We start from the raw sequence: 17,859 nt of genomic DNA on the forward strand, positions 1-17,859 counted from the left end.
TCGTGGTCTTGTCCTTCTCTTGTGGTGGTTCAGGGCCGTCTTCTGGTCACATACCGTCACCCTGTCTCGTGCGGCACTGGCGGAGTCGCTTCGGATTGCTCTGGTTTTGTTGTTCATTCTGCACCGTGCGTGGGTATTCTTGGGCATTGTTCACCTCCGGCCTGCTCATGCTCCACCTGAGCTGTCCTGCTCTGGGGCAGGGTGCTCTTTTCTCTATTCCCTTCGGGTTGTTGTGGCCCCTTCGGTTCCAGAGGGGTCTCTGTGGTTGTTGCTGCTTTGTTATTTTGCCGGGGTGCCTCTTCTTGTGTCCGGTTGCACCTCTCTGCCGTTCTTTGTGCACCTTGGCCTCTGAGGCCGGGCTGCTCTTTGGGTTGCTCCGGTTTCCCCTCTCTGTTCTCGAGCTCATGTCTCTCTGGTAGTCTGCTGGGTTATTCTGTCTAGCCGGCCTGCGGTCTCTCCCCGTGCCCTTAACGTTCATAGGTTTGCTGTGCTTGCTGCTGTCTTGGGTGGCATGTCTTGGGCTGATTTTCGAACGCAGGTTATTTTGGCAGTCGCACTGGGTTGGCCACAGGTTGTTTTGGCGGTCGCACCGGGTCAACCACAGGTTGTTTTGGCGGTCACACCGGGTCAACCACAGGTTGTTTTGGCGGTCGCACCGGGTCAACCACAGGTTGTTTTGGCGGTCGCACCAGGTCAACCACAGGTTGTTTTGGCGGTCGCACCGGGTCAACCACAGGTTGTTTTGGCGGTCGCACCGGGTCAACCACAGGTTGTTTTGGCGGTCGCACCGGGTCAACCACAGGTTGTTTTGGCGGTCGCAACGGGTCAACCACAGGTTGTTTTGGCGGTCGCACCGGGTCAACCACAGGTTGTTTTGGCGGTCGCACCGGGTCAACCACAGGTTGTTTTGGCGGTCGCACCGGGTCAACCACAGGTTGTTTTGGCGGTCGCACCGGGTCAACCACAGGTTGTTTTGGCGGTCGCACTGGGTCCTGGTTGCACGCTCGCTCATGTGCGTTCCAGGCCTATTCGGGCCTATGTCACTTTGGGTTGGCTGTTGCAGCCTGTTGTCTCAACTTCGCGTTGTGGTGTGAGCACCGACCGCCTCCCGGATGCATCCCTCTGTTTTCGTTTTTGGTGAGGTAGCTCCGGGGAGCTGTAGGGGTTCTCCCCAGAAAACCAGCGGTGTATGTAATGAAACACCATTTTCTGGGTGAGTCCTGGAGGCTCCCCGGCAACCCTCCCTTCCTCCGGTCGGCAGTTTTTCACGTTTTTGATATCCAGCCTCAGAACTGGGGTAAGGTTCGCCGGCGCCAATTTCTGGGGCTCCCCCATCCCATTCCTGGGGAGGAGGGAGCTGCGCACACATGCGGAGTGGCTCATGTGACATCATACTTGCTTGCTCATTTTTCCTTTGGGGAGTTCTGTCCACTTGTTTGATGTTTTTCGTTGTTAACCAGAATAGGGCTCTGTTTTGTTGTGCTTACCTTTTTGGGTGCCTGTCCCGGCCGATGGCAGATATAGAATGCTCCAAATCACATGTGCATTTCTATGGGCCATTGCTCCTCGTGCCTCTGTGAGGGGGCCAGGTTCTGGCTCGTGGTCCCAGGTAGGCCTAGAACTCCACCCACATCAACTGATGCAAAATAGTTAGGGTATCCATGTCGGCCATGGATGGCTCCGGGGAGCCTCCGGGACTCACCCAGAAAATATCGTTTCATTACATTCAATGCTGGTTTTTTAATACTCAGCCTCTGAACTGAGGGGAGTTGCTGGCATAGAGGTCTGGGACCCCCCCCCCTCCCATCCCTCTCCTGGGAAGCGGGGGGGGGGGGGGGGGTTTGCAGATGGATGCGCAGCGGTTGTGGTCACGTCACGTTTCCTTGTTTTTGATTGGGGAGTTCTGTTTGCTAGTTCAGCTTTCGGTTTGCAGTTTTTGACCAGCAGTAGTTTGCTTTGTAATTCCTACCTTTCTGGGTGCCTGACCTAGTAGATGGCAGACAAAGACTGCTTCCAATTACACAGGGGGTGTCTTTAGGCAATTGCTCCTCTTGCCTCTCTTGAGGGGGGCCAGGTTCTGGCTCTGGTCCCCGATAGGCTTAGAACTCCTCCGATTGACTGTTGCCATGGTCTAATGTATACACGTCAGCCCGGTATAGCTCCGGGGAGCCTCCGGGTCTCGCCCAGAAAATGACGTTTCATTTCATTCAACGCTGATTTTTTCTCTCCGGTATTTCTTGCAAAGGCTCATGGAAAAGATAGGATAACAAGAGATAAAAAAAGCAGTGAACCAAAAGAATTGTCAGCAGCAGCTGACGAGGGACATTCCTGCAGGCACAGTGTTCATCACGCCAGAAGAAAGTCACCCGAGGTCTCCATGTCTGAAGGTAAATATTGAAGCTTGACGTACTATTGATGTTGCAGAAATAATAATAGCAAGTTTTATCATATATATCATAATGTAGGTCACCAGATGATGTACTTTACTCACGTATATTTTAAGTTTTACTTTTATAGTAATTTATGAATCCAAAACATGCTCATTATTGTGTTCACCAGGTAAAAAATCACCATTCAGGAAAACAAGGTCACCAGAAAGAAACACATCCCCTAAACAGTATGCTTCTGCAGAAAAAAATTCCATCCTAGAAAAAGGTGCATCTAATACCAAACCAGACATTCAATATTTAACGGTGGATGGTCATCAGATAGTTGAAGATACTGCAGATGCAGTTGTGAACCGACTTCAACAGTTCTTTGAAGGAGAAACACAGGTTTGTATAATAATGGTTAAATTATGTAGCCATAGCTAACTTATGAGTGCTAATTTTACTACTTTAATTTGTTTGAATACCTGTAGTATATGAAGCCCTTAAACTGCGCAAAACTGCATATGAAGTTTTGAGTAACTGACGCAAAAGTGGGCAACACTGCATATGCAGTTTTGGAGAACCACGCAAGATTTAAATGTCCTGCGGATACACTGGGTTCACATCACCTTCCTCAGGGCTCTTGTAAACAGACGCCATTTAAAAAAAAAAATCATGGGTAACATTACCAGGTGTGAGAGCCTCAGTACTGAGTGAGCCACCAAGGCTGGCACATGCAGCATGAGCTCACAGCATTGCTGTTCCGCTTGTGACCACAGCATCGCCTAAAAATGCCAAAAATATAGGTAACTGGTATTATTTAGCAATGATAGTATTGCAGAAGATCCCTGACTGTGATATAAATGACCAGGATTCTGATAATAGCAGGATTGTTGTGATAATTTGCACTGTGCTGTGGGAGGAGTAATGTTGAGGGTAGGAGGGCTGTAGTGTCGTCTGCCGAAACTGTGTGCCACCTGTTGCTCTTTGCACTAACTCTACCAACTTAGTGGTTCACTATGGTGAACAAAACATGCAGATACTTATATATATAACGTCTGTATATAGTGAATAAAAGCAAAAACAGTATGGTGGAAGGAGAATGTTAGGGAGTCAGGTGAGGTGAGGGAGGGAGTGGTGCCCAGTGGCGGGCTGGTTGGTGTGTGGTGGCCACTCCTTGCTGCTGTTTGACTCAGCATACCAATTTAGTGGTTCATTATGGTGAACAAAACATGTAGATAATTATATATAATGTCTGTATATAGTGAATAAAAGCAAAAACAGTATGGTGGAAGGAGGATGCTGGCGAGTGAGGAGCTTTTGAGGGAGGGAGTGGTAGCAAGTGGCTAGCTGGCCACTTATCTTTCCTTTTTGATTCACAATATCAACTTAGTGGTTTGTTATGGTGAACAAAAAATGCAGATGTGTATATATAACCTATGTATATAGTGTAATAGCTACAAAGGTATCTGTTTATTGTTTTATGAACATAATAATTGAATCACTAATATGCACACAATAATTTTGAGTACAGCGATGATTCACACATTTTATTATATAAAAATATCACACTACACACTATTGAATAATATTACTGTACTGCAAAAAACTTACACTTTCGATTTAAGAAAAAATCAATCAGAGACATTTTAATAATTAGGTAATTATACCTTTGTGGCAACTCCCGTCTGACAGCTGGAGCTGAGCAGAACTTCCCCGATGCTTGCTGAGTCTGCGCCTCTGTTTTGCCAGACTTCCCTGCTCTATTGTAGCCAAAATATGCCACTTAAGATTTTTTTTTTAATATTTTTCCCCATGATCAGGGAACAGAAATTAACAGGTTTATAAGAACAAAAAAAAAATTTGATTTTTTTGTTATGCACCTGTGAGTGTCAAAGGCCAAATAGCCCTTAGCAGCTTGGAGGTTAACAGATGTACAGTATTATACAATGATACCTCCATTTTCTAATTTAATCCGTTCCCAGAAATGGTTCGAAAACCGAAATTAATTTTCCCGTAAGAAGTAACATAAATTTAATTAATCCGTTCCACACCCCCAAAAATATTAATTTGAAAATACATTTTATACATACTACTACTAAACATATATTTTCTGGGGGGAGCCCCTACGGCTCCCCGGAGCTATCCATGGCTGATATGGATACCCTAACTATTTTGCATCAGTCGATGTGGGTGGAGTTCTAGGCCTACCGGGGACCACGAGCCAGAACTTGGCCCCCTCAGAGATGCACGGGGAGCAATAGCCCATAGAAATGCACATGTGATTTGGAGCATTCTATATCTGCCATCGACCGGGACAGGCACCCAGAAAGGTAAGCGCCACAAAACAAACCCCTATTCTGGTTAAACAACAAAAATCGACAAATGAGTGGACAGAATTCCCCCAGGAAAACGAACTAACAAGCATGATGTCACGCGAGCCGCGCCACATGTCTGCGCAGCTCCCCCCTCCCCGGGAGGGGGAAGGGGGAGCCCCAGACCCCCGCGCCGGCGATCCCCGCCCCAGTTTCTCGGCTGATGGGATCATGCACGGTCGTGTGGGTCCAGCTCCAGTCTTGTCTCATTGCTGTGACTTGTTTGCAGTGCTGCTCTTACGGTGGTCGTGTGAGCTGGGAGTAGTATTCTCAGGTACTCGGGCTGCATGTGCTTAGGGTCACCTTCCCTGAGTGCCCTGTAAGTACCGCCCTTGGGGCTTTGGGTTGCCTTCCACAAGTCACCTTGGGTCTACCTCTTGGCTTTTCGCTGCTTGACATTTGTCCACCCCGAGGGTTTGGGGGTTTCACTCCCTTGTTTACCTTGGGGTAAGTGGTAGTTATAGCACTGGTGGGGCGCAGGGTACTGCGTAGCTAGTTTTCACCTATAACAGCGGCCGGCTCTGTTCCCTCTGGGTACGTTGTCCACTTGTGTGGTTTTTTCTTTTCTTTTTGTTTTTGCCTGGTAGGGGGGTCTTCCTTGTGTTCCCCCCCCCCCCTTATATTAGGTTCGTTTGTGTGGTGGCACCCCCTGCTTTGCCCTCGCGAGTGGACACGTCCCGTGGGTTCAGCTTTAGCAGTTTGCTTGGTAGTTTGGGACGCCGGTTAGCAGTACCCTGCCTGGGATAACCCGTAGCAGACCCAGTCTAGGGGCCCTGGGAAACCCCCCGGGGTCTCTCGGGTCCGATAGTGGAGACCCTTGCGTCCCTTCTCGCTTTGTGCGAGTTGAGGGTTGCTCTGTCCCTTTGTCTCAGGGTGACTCTCCTTGTTTTTGCCTCCATCATGCTGCCTGTTGGGTCGGTGACACATTCGACCCTTGAGTCCTGTGAGCTTTGTTGCTTGTTCGTGACTCCATTCACCCAGTCTGCTGATGAATTCCTGTGGGTGCAGGCAGCTCGCGCGTTGCAGGGTAGGATGTTGCAACGCGCTCTGGTTTGTCGCTTCCCCGGACGCCCCGATGCTGCCCCGCTTGTGTATGGACCCAGACTTGGGTGGTTTTGGTCGCTTCGGCCTTGGTTCCTTCCTCGCCCCCCTTGTTTTTCCCCTCCTGCTTCCGGCCCCTACGCATCTGCAGGCTTCGGGGTCGGGGTGGGGTTAGAGGTTCTGAGACTTGGGCAGTTTCGAGGGTTGCCCCGTCCGGGGTAGCTGCGGAGGCATTCGAGTCTGTTCGTCCGGCCGATGCTCCGGGGTTTTGACCAGTGGGCCCCCTTCTCTTTCAGCTCTCTCGGCTGCGCCGGCTTTTTCTTGTGAGGCCGGGGCTTTGGAGGTCGACTCGGCCCCAGGGCCTGGTGCAGAGGCTCCTGGGGTTGGGGAGGAGCGGCCTTGGGGGCCTTGGGCTCCATTACGCCCCGCCTGGATTTCCGTCCTTCTGAGCGGGGCTTACTGTTACAAGGAGTGGGGTTTTCTTTCCCCCCTCTGCGTACGATTTGGGCTTGGGTTCTGCTCCTCCCCGGGTTCGGTTCCGTGTCCCTGTGGTTTCTTCGGTTCCGTCTTAAGGAGGTTTTCGGCTAACCGCATCTCTTCGCCTGCGGTGCGGTTGGCCTTTGCAGCTTCCTCCTGTTGGAGCACTCAAGGTTGGAGCACTCAAGGTCACTAGGCCCCGCCACCCCGTGAGGCAGCAGTTGCCGCGAATATATTGTTTATCAATTGATGTTTCTCATTCGTTTCTTCTCTGGTTTTATGCTGTAATATAATTCAAAAGTGTGTAATTTGTGGAATTTATATAGTTCAATGTGTGGAACATCGCTGTGCTCAAAATTATGGGGCTCATATATGCGACATGTTTATTATATTCTACGATCAATCAAACAGTGTTTTTGCTGTTATTACACTATATACACACACATTGTATACACCTATCTACATATATGTTCACCATAATGAACCACTAAGTTGGTATGGTGAGCCCAAAAAACAAGAGTGGGCTGCCACACCCAGCCAGCCCACCCTCACTCCTTCAAGACTTAACTCGCCAACATTGCTCCTCCACGATACTGTTTGTGGTGTTATTACACTATATACATACATTATATGTAACTGCTGTATCTACATATTTTATTCACCATAACTGTACAAGTAAGCTGGTATGATGTCCATACAGCATAGTGGCCACTGCATGACAAGTCACACAGCAGACGACAGCCTCATTCACTCCCTCACCTAAATGGCTCCTCCGAACATAAACCTTTTGCTGTTATTATACTCTATACACACATTATATATAAGTATCTACATTTGTGTTCACCATAGTGAACCACAAAGCTGGTATGGTGATTCCAGACACCAGCCAGCATGTGACACCACCTCTTCCTCCTTCACCAACAGTACTCCTCCCACCACTAATTCACATCGCTAATCCTCACCACAATCCTGCTATTATCAGAATCCTGGTCACTAAATCATGTAAATGAATAATTTAATAATTTTCCATAAGTTTATTTTGTAAAGGAACATGAGAAATCGTTTGAAAATTTTTAGATGGACGAAATAATGGCAGTGTGCTGTGGCTAGCGCTGTCAACATATTGAACAGCATTTATTCACTGATATCTGAACATTGTACACAGTCTTTATCAGAGTCAGGCTCTTCTGTAATACTATCATGGCTAAATAATACCAGATACATATATATTTTGACAATTTTAGGCGATGCTGTGGTCAAAAGCTGAACAGCAATGCTGTTAGCTCATGCTGTGTGTGCCAGCCTTGGTGGTTCACTCAGTACTGAAGCCTTCACACCCGGGAATGTTGCTCACAATTTTTTTTTAAATGGCATCTGTTTAGGAGAGCCCCGAGGAAGCCGATATGAACCCCATGTAGCCGTGGAAGTTTTGAATGGTTTGGTATACCTAAAAGATCCCTGAGGTGTGTTGCGCACCAACCGTCGAGAGCCTCAAGGTGCGTTGCGCAGTGCAGTGGTTAAAACCCATCAGAGTATGTACAAGTATATCTTACCTTTATTGAGGACTCGTGTTGGCGTATGGAAGACAGTGAGGAAGGGGGGTGAAAGAGAGGTGTTAGTGTTTGGAAGGGGAGTCCCCTTCTGTTATAACAGCAGTGAAGACATTTCTGGGGTACTCTCTCTTTTTGCCTTTTACATGCATACCACTAGGACCTGGTTGTGGCTCACTGCTTGCTTGTCTTACTAAGAATCTGTCTATAGATGCTTGTTTTTTCCTACTTTTTAACACTTGTCTGTAGTTAGACATCACATTGTCTCATTATGAATGATCTCTTGTTTTTCTTGTATTGTCATCCTCACAACTATTTTCTTAGGTTGAACTTTACCACTGACCTTCTTGGAACCCATGGCATGATATATAATAAGAACTTTTATGTTCAGAAACCAAAAAAGCAGAAAAAATATGAAATTCTTCTCAAAGAATTCAAGCGCTGTTGCCACTTGGCGAGAGAGACTAGTAAACTGAAGCGTGCCATGTGCTCGGTCGGCCCATACGTGTCTCAACAAACTCGAGCACCAAGGCAAACTTCGAGTACCAAGTCAAAATTGAAAAAAAAATTGAGCTCGAGAACCGAAAAATTTGAAAACAGGCATTCAAAAACTGAGGTTCCACTGTACTTTAACCCTTAACATGCTCGGGGTTTAACCCTTAACATGCTCAGGGTTTAACCCTTAAAGTGCGCATCACGTCATATGACGTGCTGAACGTTGTTCCAGTAAACTGCGCATCACGTCATATGATGTGTTGGAGTACTACGCAAGATTTAAACAGCCCGCGGATACACGGGGTTCACCACACCTTCATCAGGGCTCTTGTAAACAGACGCCATTTTTAAAAAAAATCGTGGGCCAAACTTCCGGGTGTTAGGGGCCTCAGTATTGAGTGAGCAACCAAGCCTGACGCACGCAGCATGAGCTCACAGCACTGCTGTTCAGCTTGTGACCACAGCATCGCCTAAAAATGCCAAATTATACTTGTTCATGCTATTATGTAGCGATGATATTATTACAGAAGACCCCTGACTGTGATAAAACTGACCAGGGTTCTGATAATAGCAGGATTGTGGTGATATTTAGCGCTGTGCGCCATGGAAGGAGGTGTAATGCTGTGGGAGGGAGGGTGGTAGCGATGTCTTTTGACTGTGTGGCCACCTTTTATTGACTGCACTCACCATACCAGCTTAGTGGTTCGCTATGGTGAACACAAATGTAGATACTTATATCTACATTTGTCTCTGATTAATTTTTCATACCTTCTTTGCTGTAATATTATTCAATAGTGTGTAGTTTGATATATTTATATAATAAAATGAGTGAATCATTGCTGTGCTCAAAAATATGGTGTGCATATTGTTGATTCAATTATGTTCATCACTCAGTGAACAAATACTTTGTCGGTTATTACATTATAAGCACAGGTTATATATAAGTATCTGCATGTTTTGTTCACTATAACGAACCACTAAGTAGCTATTATGAATCAAAAAGTAATGAGGAGTGACCGCCGTTTACCAGCCAGCCACTCCCGCCCTCCCTCCAGTCATCTGACTTACCCACATTCTCCTCCCACAATAATGTTTTTGCTATAATTCACTATATACATTATATATAAGTATCTACATGTTTTGTTCACCATAACTGTACATCTAAGCGTGTATGGTGAGTAAAGGCGCAAAGATGTAGCTACTCACACAGTCAGCTGATCGGCGGCCGCCCTCAAGGCCAGACGCACTAATATTTCTCCTCCAACTTCATATGTGGAAGTTGGGTAAGCATCTGGCCTCCAACATTGGACAGAGACAAACCCACATTCTCTCTTATAGATATAGATGGACTAGCTTGTTTAAAATAAACATTTAAGTTATTTGGTAAGACATAATATCAAAATGTACTGAAAATATTGTAATTTAAATACTGATAATACAATCTCTTGTATCACCAACACTAATGAAGCGTGTCCCATCTCCCTTTCAGGAAAAAGAAGAGAAAATACACAGGCCAGTTGCTGAAGAAATGGAGGGGCAGGGAGAGCAGAAAGATGAATGTGTTGCCAACATTACCCAGCAGATCCATTACCTACTGGAGAGGCAAGTATTTCATATTCTTGCAAAACTTAAACATAAGAATGAATGCTATAGGCCTAGAGCTCAGAGTGTGATTATTAATATTACAGTGGTACCTTCATTTACAAATTTAATTCATTCCCAGAGATGGTTCAAGAACAGAAAATTTGAAAACCTAAACAAATTTTTCCATAAGAAAAAATGTAAATTAATTGGTGCCACACACACACCCAGAAATATTAACTTAAAAATATGTTTTATACTTAATACTACTCATATTTTGTACTACAGTATATGCACTTTATATCTTAACTTTATTGACGACTCTTGTTGGTGTATGGAAGACGGTGAGGAGGGAGACGAGGAGGAGAGGTGTTAGTAATTACCTAAGTGTAATTACCTAAGTGTAGTTACAGGATGAGAGCTACGCTCGAGGTGTCCCGTCTTCCCAGCACTCTTTGTCATATAACGCTTTGAAACTACTGACGGTCTTGGCCTCCACCACCTCCTCACTTAACTTGTTCCAACCGTCTACCACTCTGTTTGCGAAAGTGAATTTTCTTATATTTCTTCAGCATCTTTGTTTAGTTAGTTTAAATCTATGACCTCTTGTTCTTGAAGTTCCAGGTCTCAGGAAATCTTCCCTATCAATTTTGTCAATTCCTGTTACTATTTTGTACGTAGTGATCATATCACCTCTTTTTCATGTCTTTTAGTTTTGGCATATTTAATGCCTTTAACCTCTCCTCGTAGCTCTTGCCCTTCAGTTCTGGGAGCCACTTAGTAGCATGTCTTTGCACCTTTTTCCAGTTCGTTGATGTACTTCTTAAGAAAAGTCGTGAACAATTTCTTTAGTATTTCGCCATCCATGTATTTAAAAGCAATTCTGAAGTTAGAAAGCGTAGCATAGGCTCCTCGCACAACGTTCTTTATGTGGTCCTCAGGTGATAGTTTTCTATCTAGGACCACCCCTAGATCTCTTTCTTTATCAGAATTCTGTAAAGATTTCTCACATAATTTACAGGTTGTGTGGGTTCTATGTTCTCCTATTCCACATTCCATAACATGACATTTATTCACATTAAATTCAATTTGCCAAGTGGTGCTCCATATATTTATTTTGTCCAGGTCTTCTTGAAGGGCATGGCAATCATCTAAGTTTCTTATCCTTCCTATTATCTTAGCATCATCAGCAAACATGTTCATATAATTCTGTATTCCATCTGGTAGATCATTTATGTAGACAATGCATCACCAGTGCAAGAACTGAACCCTGTGGTACTCCATTTGTGACGTTTCTCTAGTCCAATACATTGCCTCTGATTACTGCCCTCATTTTTCTATCAGAAAATTTTTCATCTATGTTAGAAGTTTACCTGTCACCCCTCCAATATTTTCCAGTTTCCAGAACAACCTCTTATGTGGAACTCTGTCAAAAGCCTCTTATAGGTCCAGATAGATGCAGTCAACCCATCCTTCTCTTTCCTGTAAAATCTCTATGGCTCAATCATAGAAACTGAGTAAATTCAATACACAGGATCTTCCAGATCGAAAACTATACTGTCTGTTTGATATTATATAATTTCTCTCCAGGTGTTCTATTATTTAGTTTTAATTATTTTTTCCAATATTTTGACTATTACACTTGTCAATGATACCGGTCTATAATTGAGAGAGTCTTTCCTGCTGCCACTTTTGTAGATTGGAACTATGTTAGCCTTTTTCAACACATCTGCTATGACTCCTGTACACAGGGAAGTCTGAAAAATCAGCTGAAGTGGAATGATGAGCTCTGGTGCGCATTCTCTCAGAACCCATAATGAAACTTCATCTGGGCCAACTGCTTTGTTCTTACTTAACTCCAGGAGCATTTGTTTCACTTCGTCTCTAAACACCTCTATGTCCTCTATGCTGTTCTCTGGAATTCTTATTGTGTCTGGTTCTCTGAAGATCTCATTTTGTACAAACACACTTTGGAACTTTTCGTTTAATACTTCACACATTTCCTTTTCACTTTCAGTGTATCTGAAATTTTTTCAGATACACTGAAAAATTTTCAGTGTATCTGAAAAATACACCCCCATTTTCGACCTCTGAATATTATCCTTGACCTGCAGCTTGCTTTGAAGGAATTTATAGAAAAGGCCTGGATCTGATTTACATTTGTCTGCTATATCTTTTCAAAGTTCCTCTCTGCTTCTCTCCTTACTTGTAGTTGTTTTTTGCATCTTTGTATTGCTGGTATGTTTGGGGGTTTGGCCTCTTTCTATAATGATTCCATGCTTGTGTCTTTTGATCTCTGGCCCCTCTCACAATTTCTGTTGAACCAACCCTGTTTCCTAGGTCTGCATGTCTGTTTTGATATGAATGGTTGTGTGCCTTCGTCGTATATTTTGCAAAATTTAGCATACATCTCATTTACTTCCTTGCCTAGAAACAAGTTTTTCCAATTATACCCAAGAAAAAATTTCCAAGTTCCCCATAGCATCCTCTCTTGAAATCGAGTTTAACAACTGTTTCACTGTCCCCATTCTCTACTAGATTATATTGCATAGTGTATTTAATATCCAAGAGGATGTGATCACTCTTTCCCAAGGGAGGAAGGTACTGGTGTTTGGAAGGGGAGTCCCCTTCCATTATAACATCAGCCAGTGATGACTTCTTTGGGGTACTCTCTCTCTCCTACGTTTTGCAGGCATACCACTAGAACCTGGTTATGGCTTACTGCTTGCTTGTCTTACTAAGAATCTGTCTATTGACACTTCTTTTCTGTGGGGAGTCCCTATAGCTCCCTGGAGCTTATCAGGCTAATGTATGTTATATTAGACTGGGACATTAGCTAAGGGGTTCAGACCTACCAAGGACCAGCGCCAGAACCTGGGCCCCTTCAGAGAGGTTTCAGGGAGCAATGGCCCTAGAAAACCCCCCTTGTGGTCGGGGTTTTCCTTATCTGCCATCGACCGGGGTTAACCCTTAAATTGCGCATCGCATCATATGATGCTTTGACCGACTTGCAGTAAATTGCGCATCGTATCATATGATGCTTTGGAGTACTATGCATGATTTAAAAGGCCCACGGATACACGGGGTTCACCACACCTTCATCAGGGCTCTTGTAAACAGATGCTATTTAAAAAAAAATGGTGGGCCAAATTCCCGGGTGTTAGGGGCCCTCAGTATTGAGTGAGCTACCAAGCCTGACGCATGCAGCATGAGCTCACAGCACTGCTGTTCAGCTTGTGACCACAGCATCGCCTAAAAATGCCATAATATACTTGTTCGTGCTATTATGCAGCGATGATATTATTACAGAAGACCCCTGACTGTGATAAAACTGACCAGGGTTCTGATAATAGGAGGATTTTGGTGATATTTAGCGCTGTGCTCCATGGAGGGAGGAGTAATGCTGTGGGAGGGAGGGTGGTAGGCGTTGTCTTCTGACTGTGTGTGGCCACCTTTCATTGACTGCACTCAGCATACCAGCTTAGTGGTTCGCTATGGTGAACACAAATGTAGAAACTTACATATAACGTGTGTATAGAGGGTATAAACAGCAAGAGGAGTAGGTTGGGAGCCGCCATTTTGGTGAGGGTGGTGGCGTCGTCTGCACGATTTATCATGTTGTTTACTGGTTACCACGATGGTCTTTGGGCACCATACCAGTTTACTTGTACAAGTATGGTGAATAAAACAGGTAGATATTTATATATAATGTAGTGTATATAGCGTAATAACACCACACAGTATTGTTGGAGGAGAAATATTAGTGCGTCTGGCCTTGAGGGCGGCAGCCATCAGCTGACTGTGTGAGATCCTACGTCTTTGTGCCTTTACTCACCATACAAGCTTAGATGTACAGTTATGGTGAACAAAACATGTAAATACTTATATATAACGTCTGTATATAAAAGCAAAAACAGTATGGTCGGCGTAGAATGGTGGGAGTCAGGTGAGGTGAGGGAGGGAGGGAGTGGCAGCTAGTGGCGGGCTGCCACTGCCACTCAGCATACCAACTTAGTGGTTCCTTATGGTGATCACAAATGTAGATACTTATATATAATGTCTGTATTTAGTGAATAAAAGCAAAAACAGTATTGTGGGAGGAGAATGTGGGGTGAGTCAGGTGACTTGAGGGAGTGGCAGCCAGTGGTGGGCTGCCACTGCCACTCAGCATGCCAACTTAGTGGTTCGTTATGGTAAACACGCATGTAGATACTTAAATATAATGTCTGTATATAGTGAATAAAAGCAAAAACAGTATGGTAGGAGGAGAATGTGGGTGAGTGAGGTGTTGAGGGAGGGAGGGAGTGAGTGGCTGGCTGGTACACAGTGGTCACTCCTCGTTACTTTTTGACTCATAATAGCAACTTAGTGGTTCGTTATGGTGAACAAAACATGCAGATACTTATATATAACCTGTGTATATAGTGTAATAACCGACAAAGTATTTGTTCACTGTTTGATGAACATAATTGAATCAACAATATGCACACCATATTTTTGAGTACAGTGATGATTCACTCATTTTATTATATTAATATATCACACTACACACTATTGAATAATATTACAACAAAAAAAAACTACGAAAAATCGATCAGAGACATTGAAATAATTAGGTAATTAACCCCATCAACCAGGTATCAACCAGGACTCTTCCTTTTCTTTAAGGGCGGAGGACTTGGATGATGGCTCTTCCCCGGGGCCTCTGTTGCGGGTTCCCGGGGCTGTGGGGGATGCCTGCTAGCAGTTCTGGGGCGGTTTTTTCCTTCCTGGGTTTTCTGCTTCTGGGCGAAGTTTTTCGTCCATCCAGTCTGCTTGCTTCCCACTTTTGCTGGGGTGTTTTCGTATCTTTTGCGTCGGTCTCTGCCCTCTGTTCTGGTGGCCATATTCTTCTGCCGGTTTCCCAGTGTGGCCACTAGGACGGCGTTGCAGTTTGTTTACATGCGCCCGAGTGTGCGAGTGAGCGTCTTGCATGAGTTTTTCTGGGGTTTTATTCTCTTATTCTAAAACTTTTTTCAGGGGTTTTATTCTCCTTTTATCGTTTCTTTGCTTTTCTGGTGTTTTCTGCCTGTTTTCTGTTCCTCTAGGAACGTTTGAGTGTTGATTTTACACAGGGTTTCCTGTTTTGTCTGTTTTGGGTCTGGGCCCTAGGGTTTGGGCTCAGTGTCCTTGTCTGTTATGCTTGCTCCCACACCATGTCCCTCAGTTTTTGGTCTGTTCTGACCGAACCCTGGGAGTTCTGGCTGGGGACTGTGCTTTGCTTTTCTGTGGTGTATCTCCGCCAGCAAATGTGGTGGTTTGGGCTTCCCCTGGTTCCTTTGGGTTCTTTGGTTTCGTTTTGAAAGTTTCTTCCTCTTGGGGCCCCCTTTGTGGGTTCAGGGGGCTTTGTTTCCTCGTGTGGGCTTGCAGACTGATCTTTTTGGGTCTTGGCACGGGTTGTGGTTGTGCTGGGACTGTGGGGTTTTGTTGTCGATGTGGGCCTTTTGATGCAGTTTTGTGCCTTCTTCGCCTGGCCAGTGTGGTGCTCTCTGCCCACTGGTCGGCAGCTTGTAATTTCTTTTCACGTCTATGTGTGTGTGCACATGTGTATGTGCATACGCACGTGTGTGTAAAACACCTTGTGTGTGCGTGTATTTATATATGTATGTGCATATGTATATATATATACAATATACTGTATATATATATATACAATATATATATATATATATATGTCGTACCTAATAGCCAGAACGCACTTGTCAGCCTACTATGCAAGGCCCGATTTGCCTAATAAGCCAAGTTTTCCTGAATTAATATATTTTCTCTAATTTTTTTCTTATGAAATGATAAATCTACAAATTTCATTATGTATGAGGTCAATTTTTTTTTATTGGAGTTTAAATTAACGTAGATATATGACCAAACCTAACCAACCCTACCTAACCTAACCTAACCTATCTTTATAGGTTAGGTTAGGTTAGGTAGCCGAAAAAGTTAGGTTAGGTTAGGTTAGGTAGGTTAGGTAGTCGAAAAACAATTAATTCATGAAAACTTGGCTTATTAGTCAAATTGGGCCTTGCATAGTAGGCTGATAAGTGAGTTCTGGCTACTAGGTACGACATATATATATATATATATATATATATATATATATACATATATATATATATATATATATATATATATATATATATATATATATATATATATATATATATATAACTGAAAACTCACACCCCAGAAGTGACTCGAACCCATACTCCCAGGAGCAACGCAACTGGTATGTACAAGACGCCTTAATCCACTTGACCATCACGACCGGACATAATGAGGTGATAGCCGAGGCTATTTGAACCACCCCACCGCCGGCACTCGGATAGTAATCTTGGGCATAGCATTTTACCAAATCACCTCATTCTTTGGGGCACACGTGAGGAACACAAATGCGAACAAGCCTGAATGGTCCCCAGGACAATATGCAACTGAAAACTCACACCCCAGAAGTGACTCGAACCCATACTCCCAGGAGCAACGCAACTGGTATGTACAAGACGCCTTAATCCACTTGACCATCACGACCGGACATAATGAGGATGATAGCCGAGGCTATTTGAACCACCCCACCGCCTGGCACTCGGATAGTAATCTTGGGCATAGCATTTTACCAAATCATCCTCATTCTTTGGGGCACACGTGAGGAACACAAATGCGAACAAGCCTGAATGGTCCCCAGGACAATATGCAACTGAAAACTCACACCCCAGAAGTGACTCGAACCCATACTCCCAGGAGCAACTGCAACTGGTATGTACAAGACGCCTTAATCCACTTGACCATCACGACCGGACATAATGAGGTGATAGCCGAGGCTATTTGAACCACCCCACCGCCTGGCACTCGGATAGTAATCTTGGGCATAGCATTTTACCAAATCACCTCATTCTTTGGGGCACACGTGAGGAACACAAACTGCGAACAAGCCTGAATGGTCCCCAGGACAATATGCAACTGAAAACTCACACCCCAGAAGTGACTCGAACCCATACTCCCAGGAGCAACGCAACTGGTATGTACAAGACGCCTTAATCCACTTGACCATCACGACCGGACATAATGAGGTGATAGCCGAGGCTATTTGAACCACCCCACCGCCGGCACTCGGATAGTAATCTTGGGCATAGCATTTTACCAAATCACCTCGTTCTTTGGGGCACACGTGAGGAACACAAATGCGAACAAGCCTGAATGGTCCCCAGGACAATATGCAACTGAAAACTCACACCCCAGAAGTGACTCGAACCCATACTCCCAGGAGCAACGCAACTGGTATGTACAAGACGCCTTAATCCACTTGACCATCACGACCGGACATAATGAGGTGATAGCCGAGGCTATTTGAACCACCCCACCGCCGGCACTCAGGATAGTAATCTTGGGCATAGCATTTTACCAAATCACCTCATTCTTTGGGGCACACGTGAGGAACACAAATGCGAACAAGCCTGAATGGTCCCCAGGACAATATGCAACTGAAAACGCATTTGTGTTCCTCACGTGTGCCCCAAAGAATGAGGTGATTTGGTAAAATGCTATGCCCAAGATTACTATCCGAGTGCCGGCGGTGGGGTGGTTCAAATAGCCTCGGCTATCACCTCATTATGTCCGGTCGTGATGGTCAAGTGGATTAAGGCGACTTGTACATACCAGTTGCATTGCTCCTGGGAGTATGGGTTCGAGTCACTTCTGGGGTGTGAGTTTTCAGTTGCATATTGTCCTGGGGACCATTCAGGCTTGTTCGCATATATATATATATATATATATATATATATATATATATATATATATATATATATATATATATATATATATATATATATATATATATACAGTATATATATATATATATATATATATATATATATATATATATATATATATATATATATATATATATATATATATATATATATATATATACAGTATATATAT

At 44.3% G+C, this 17,859-nt stretch overlaps 1 protein-coding gene across 1 annotated transcript in view; it reads left to right on the top strand.

Annotated features, from left to right (window-relative positions):
• The window catches only part of LOC123757283 (uncharacterized), a 255,142-nt gene that overhangs the window by 179,053 nt on the left and 58,230 nt on the right, over positions 1-17,859 (top strand). Inside the window, 3 exon segments of the mRNA XM_069323847.1 lie at positions 2,246-2,387; positions 2,560-2,774; positions 9,797-9,909. Of these exon segments, the coding sequence (XP_069179948.1) occupies positions 2,246-2,387; positions 2,560-2,774; positions 9,797-9,909 (470 nt within the window).

The sequence above is a fragment of the Procambarus clarkii genome, chromosome 13 (assembly GCF_040958095.1).
Source record: "Procambarus clarkii isolate CNS0578487 chromosome 13, FALCON_Pclarkii_2.0, whole genome shotgun sequence".
Classification (NCBI taxonomy): Eukaryota; Metazoa; Arthropoda; class Malacostraca; order Decapoda; family Cambaridae; genus Procambarus; species Procambarus clarkii.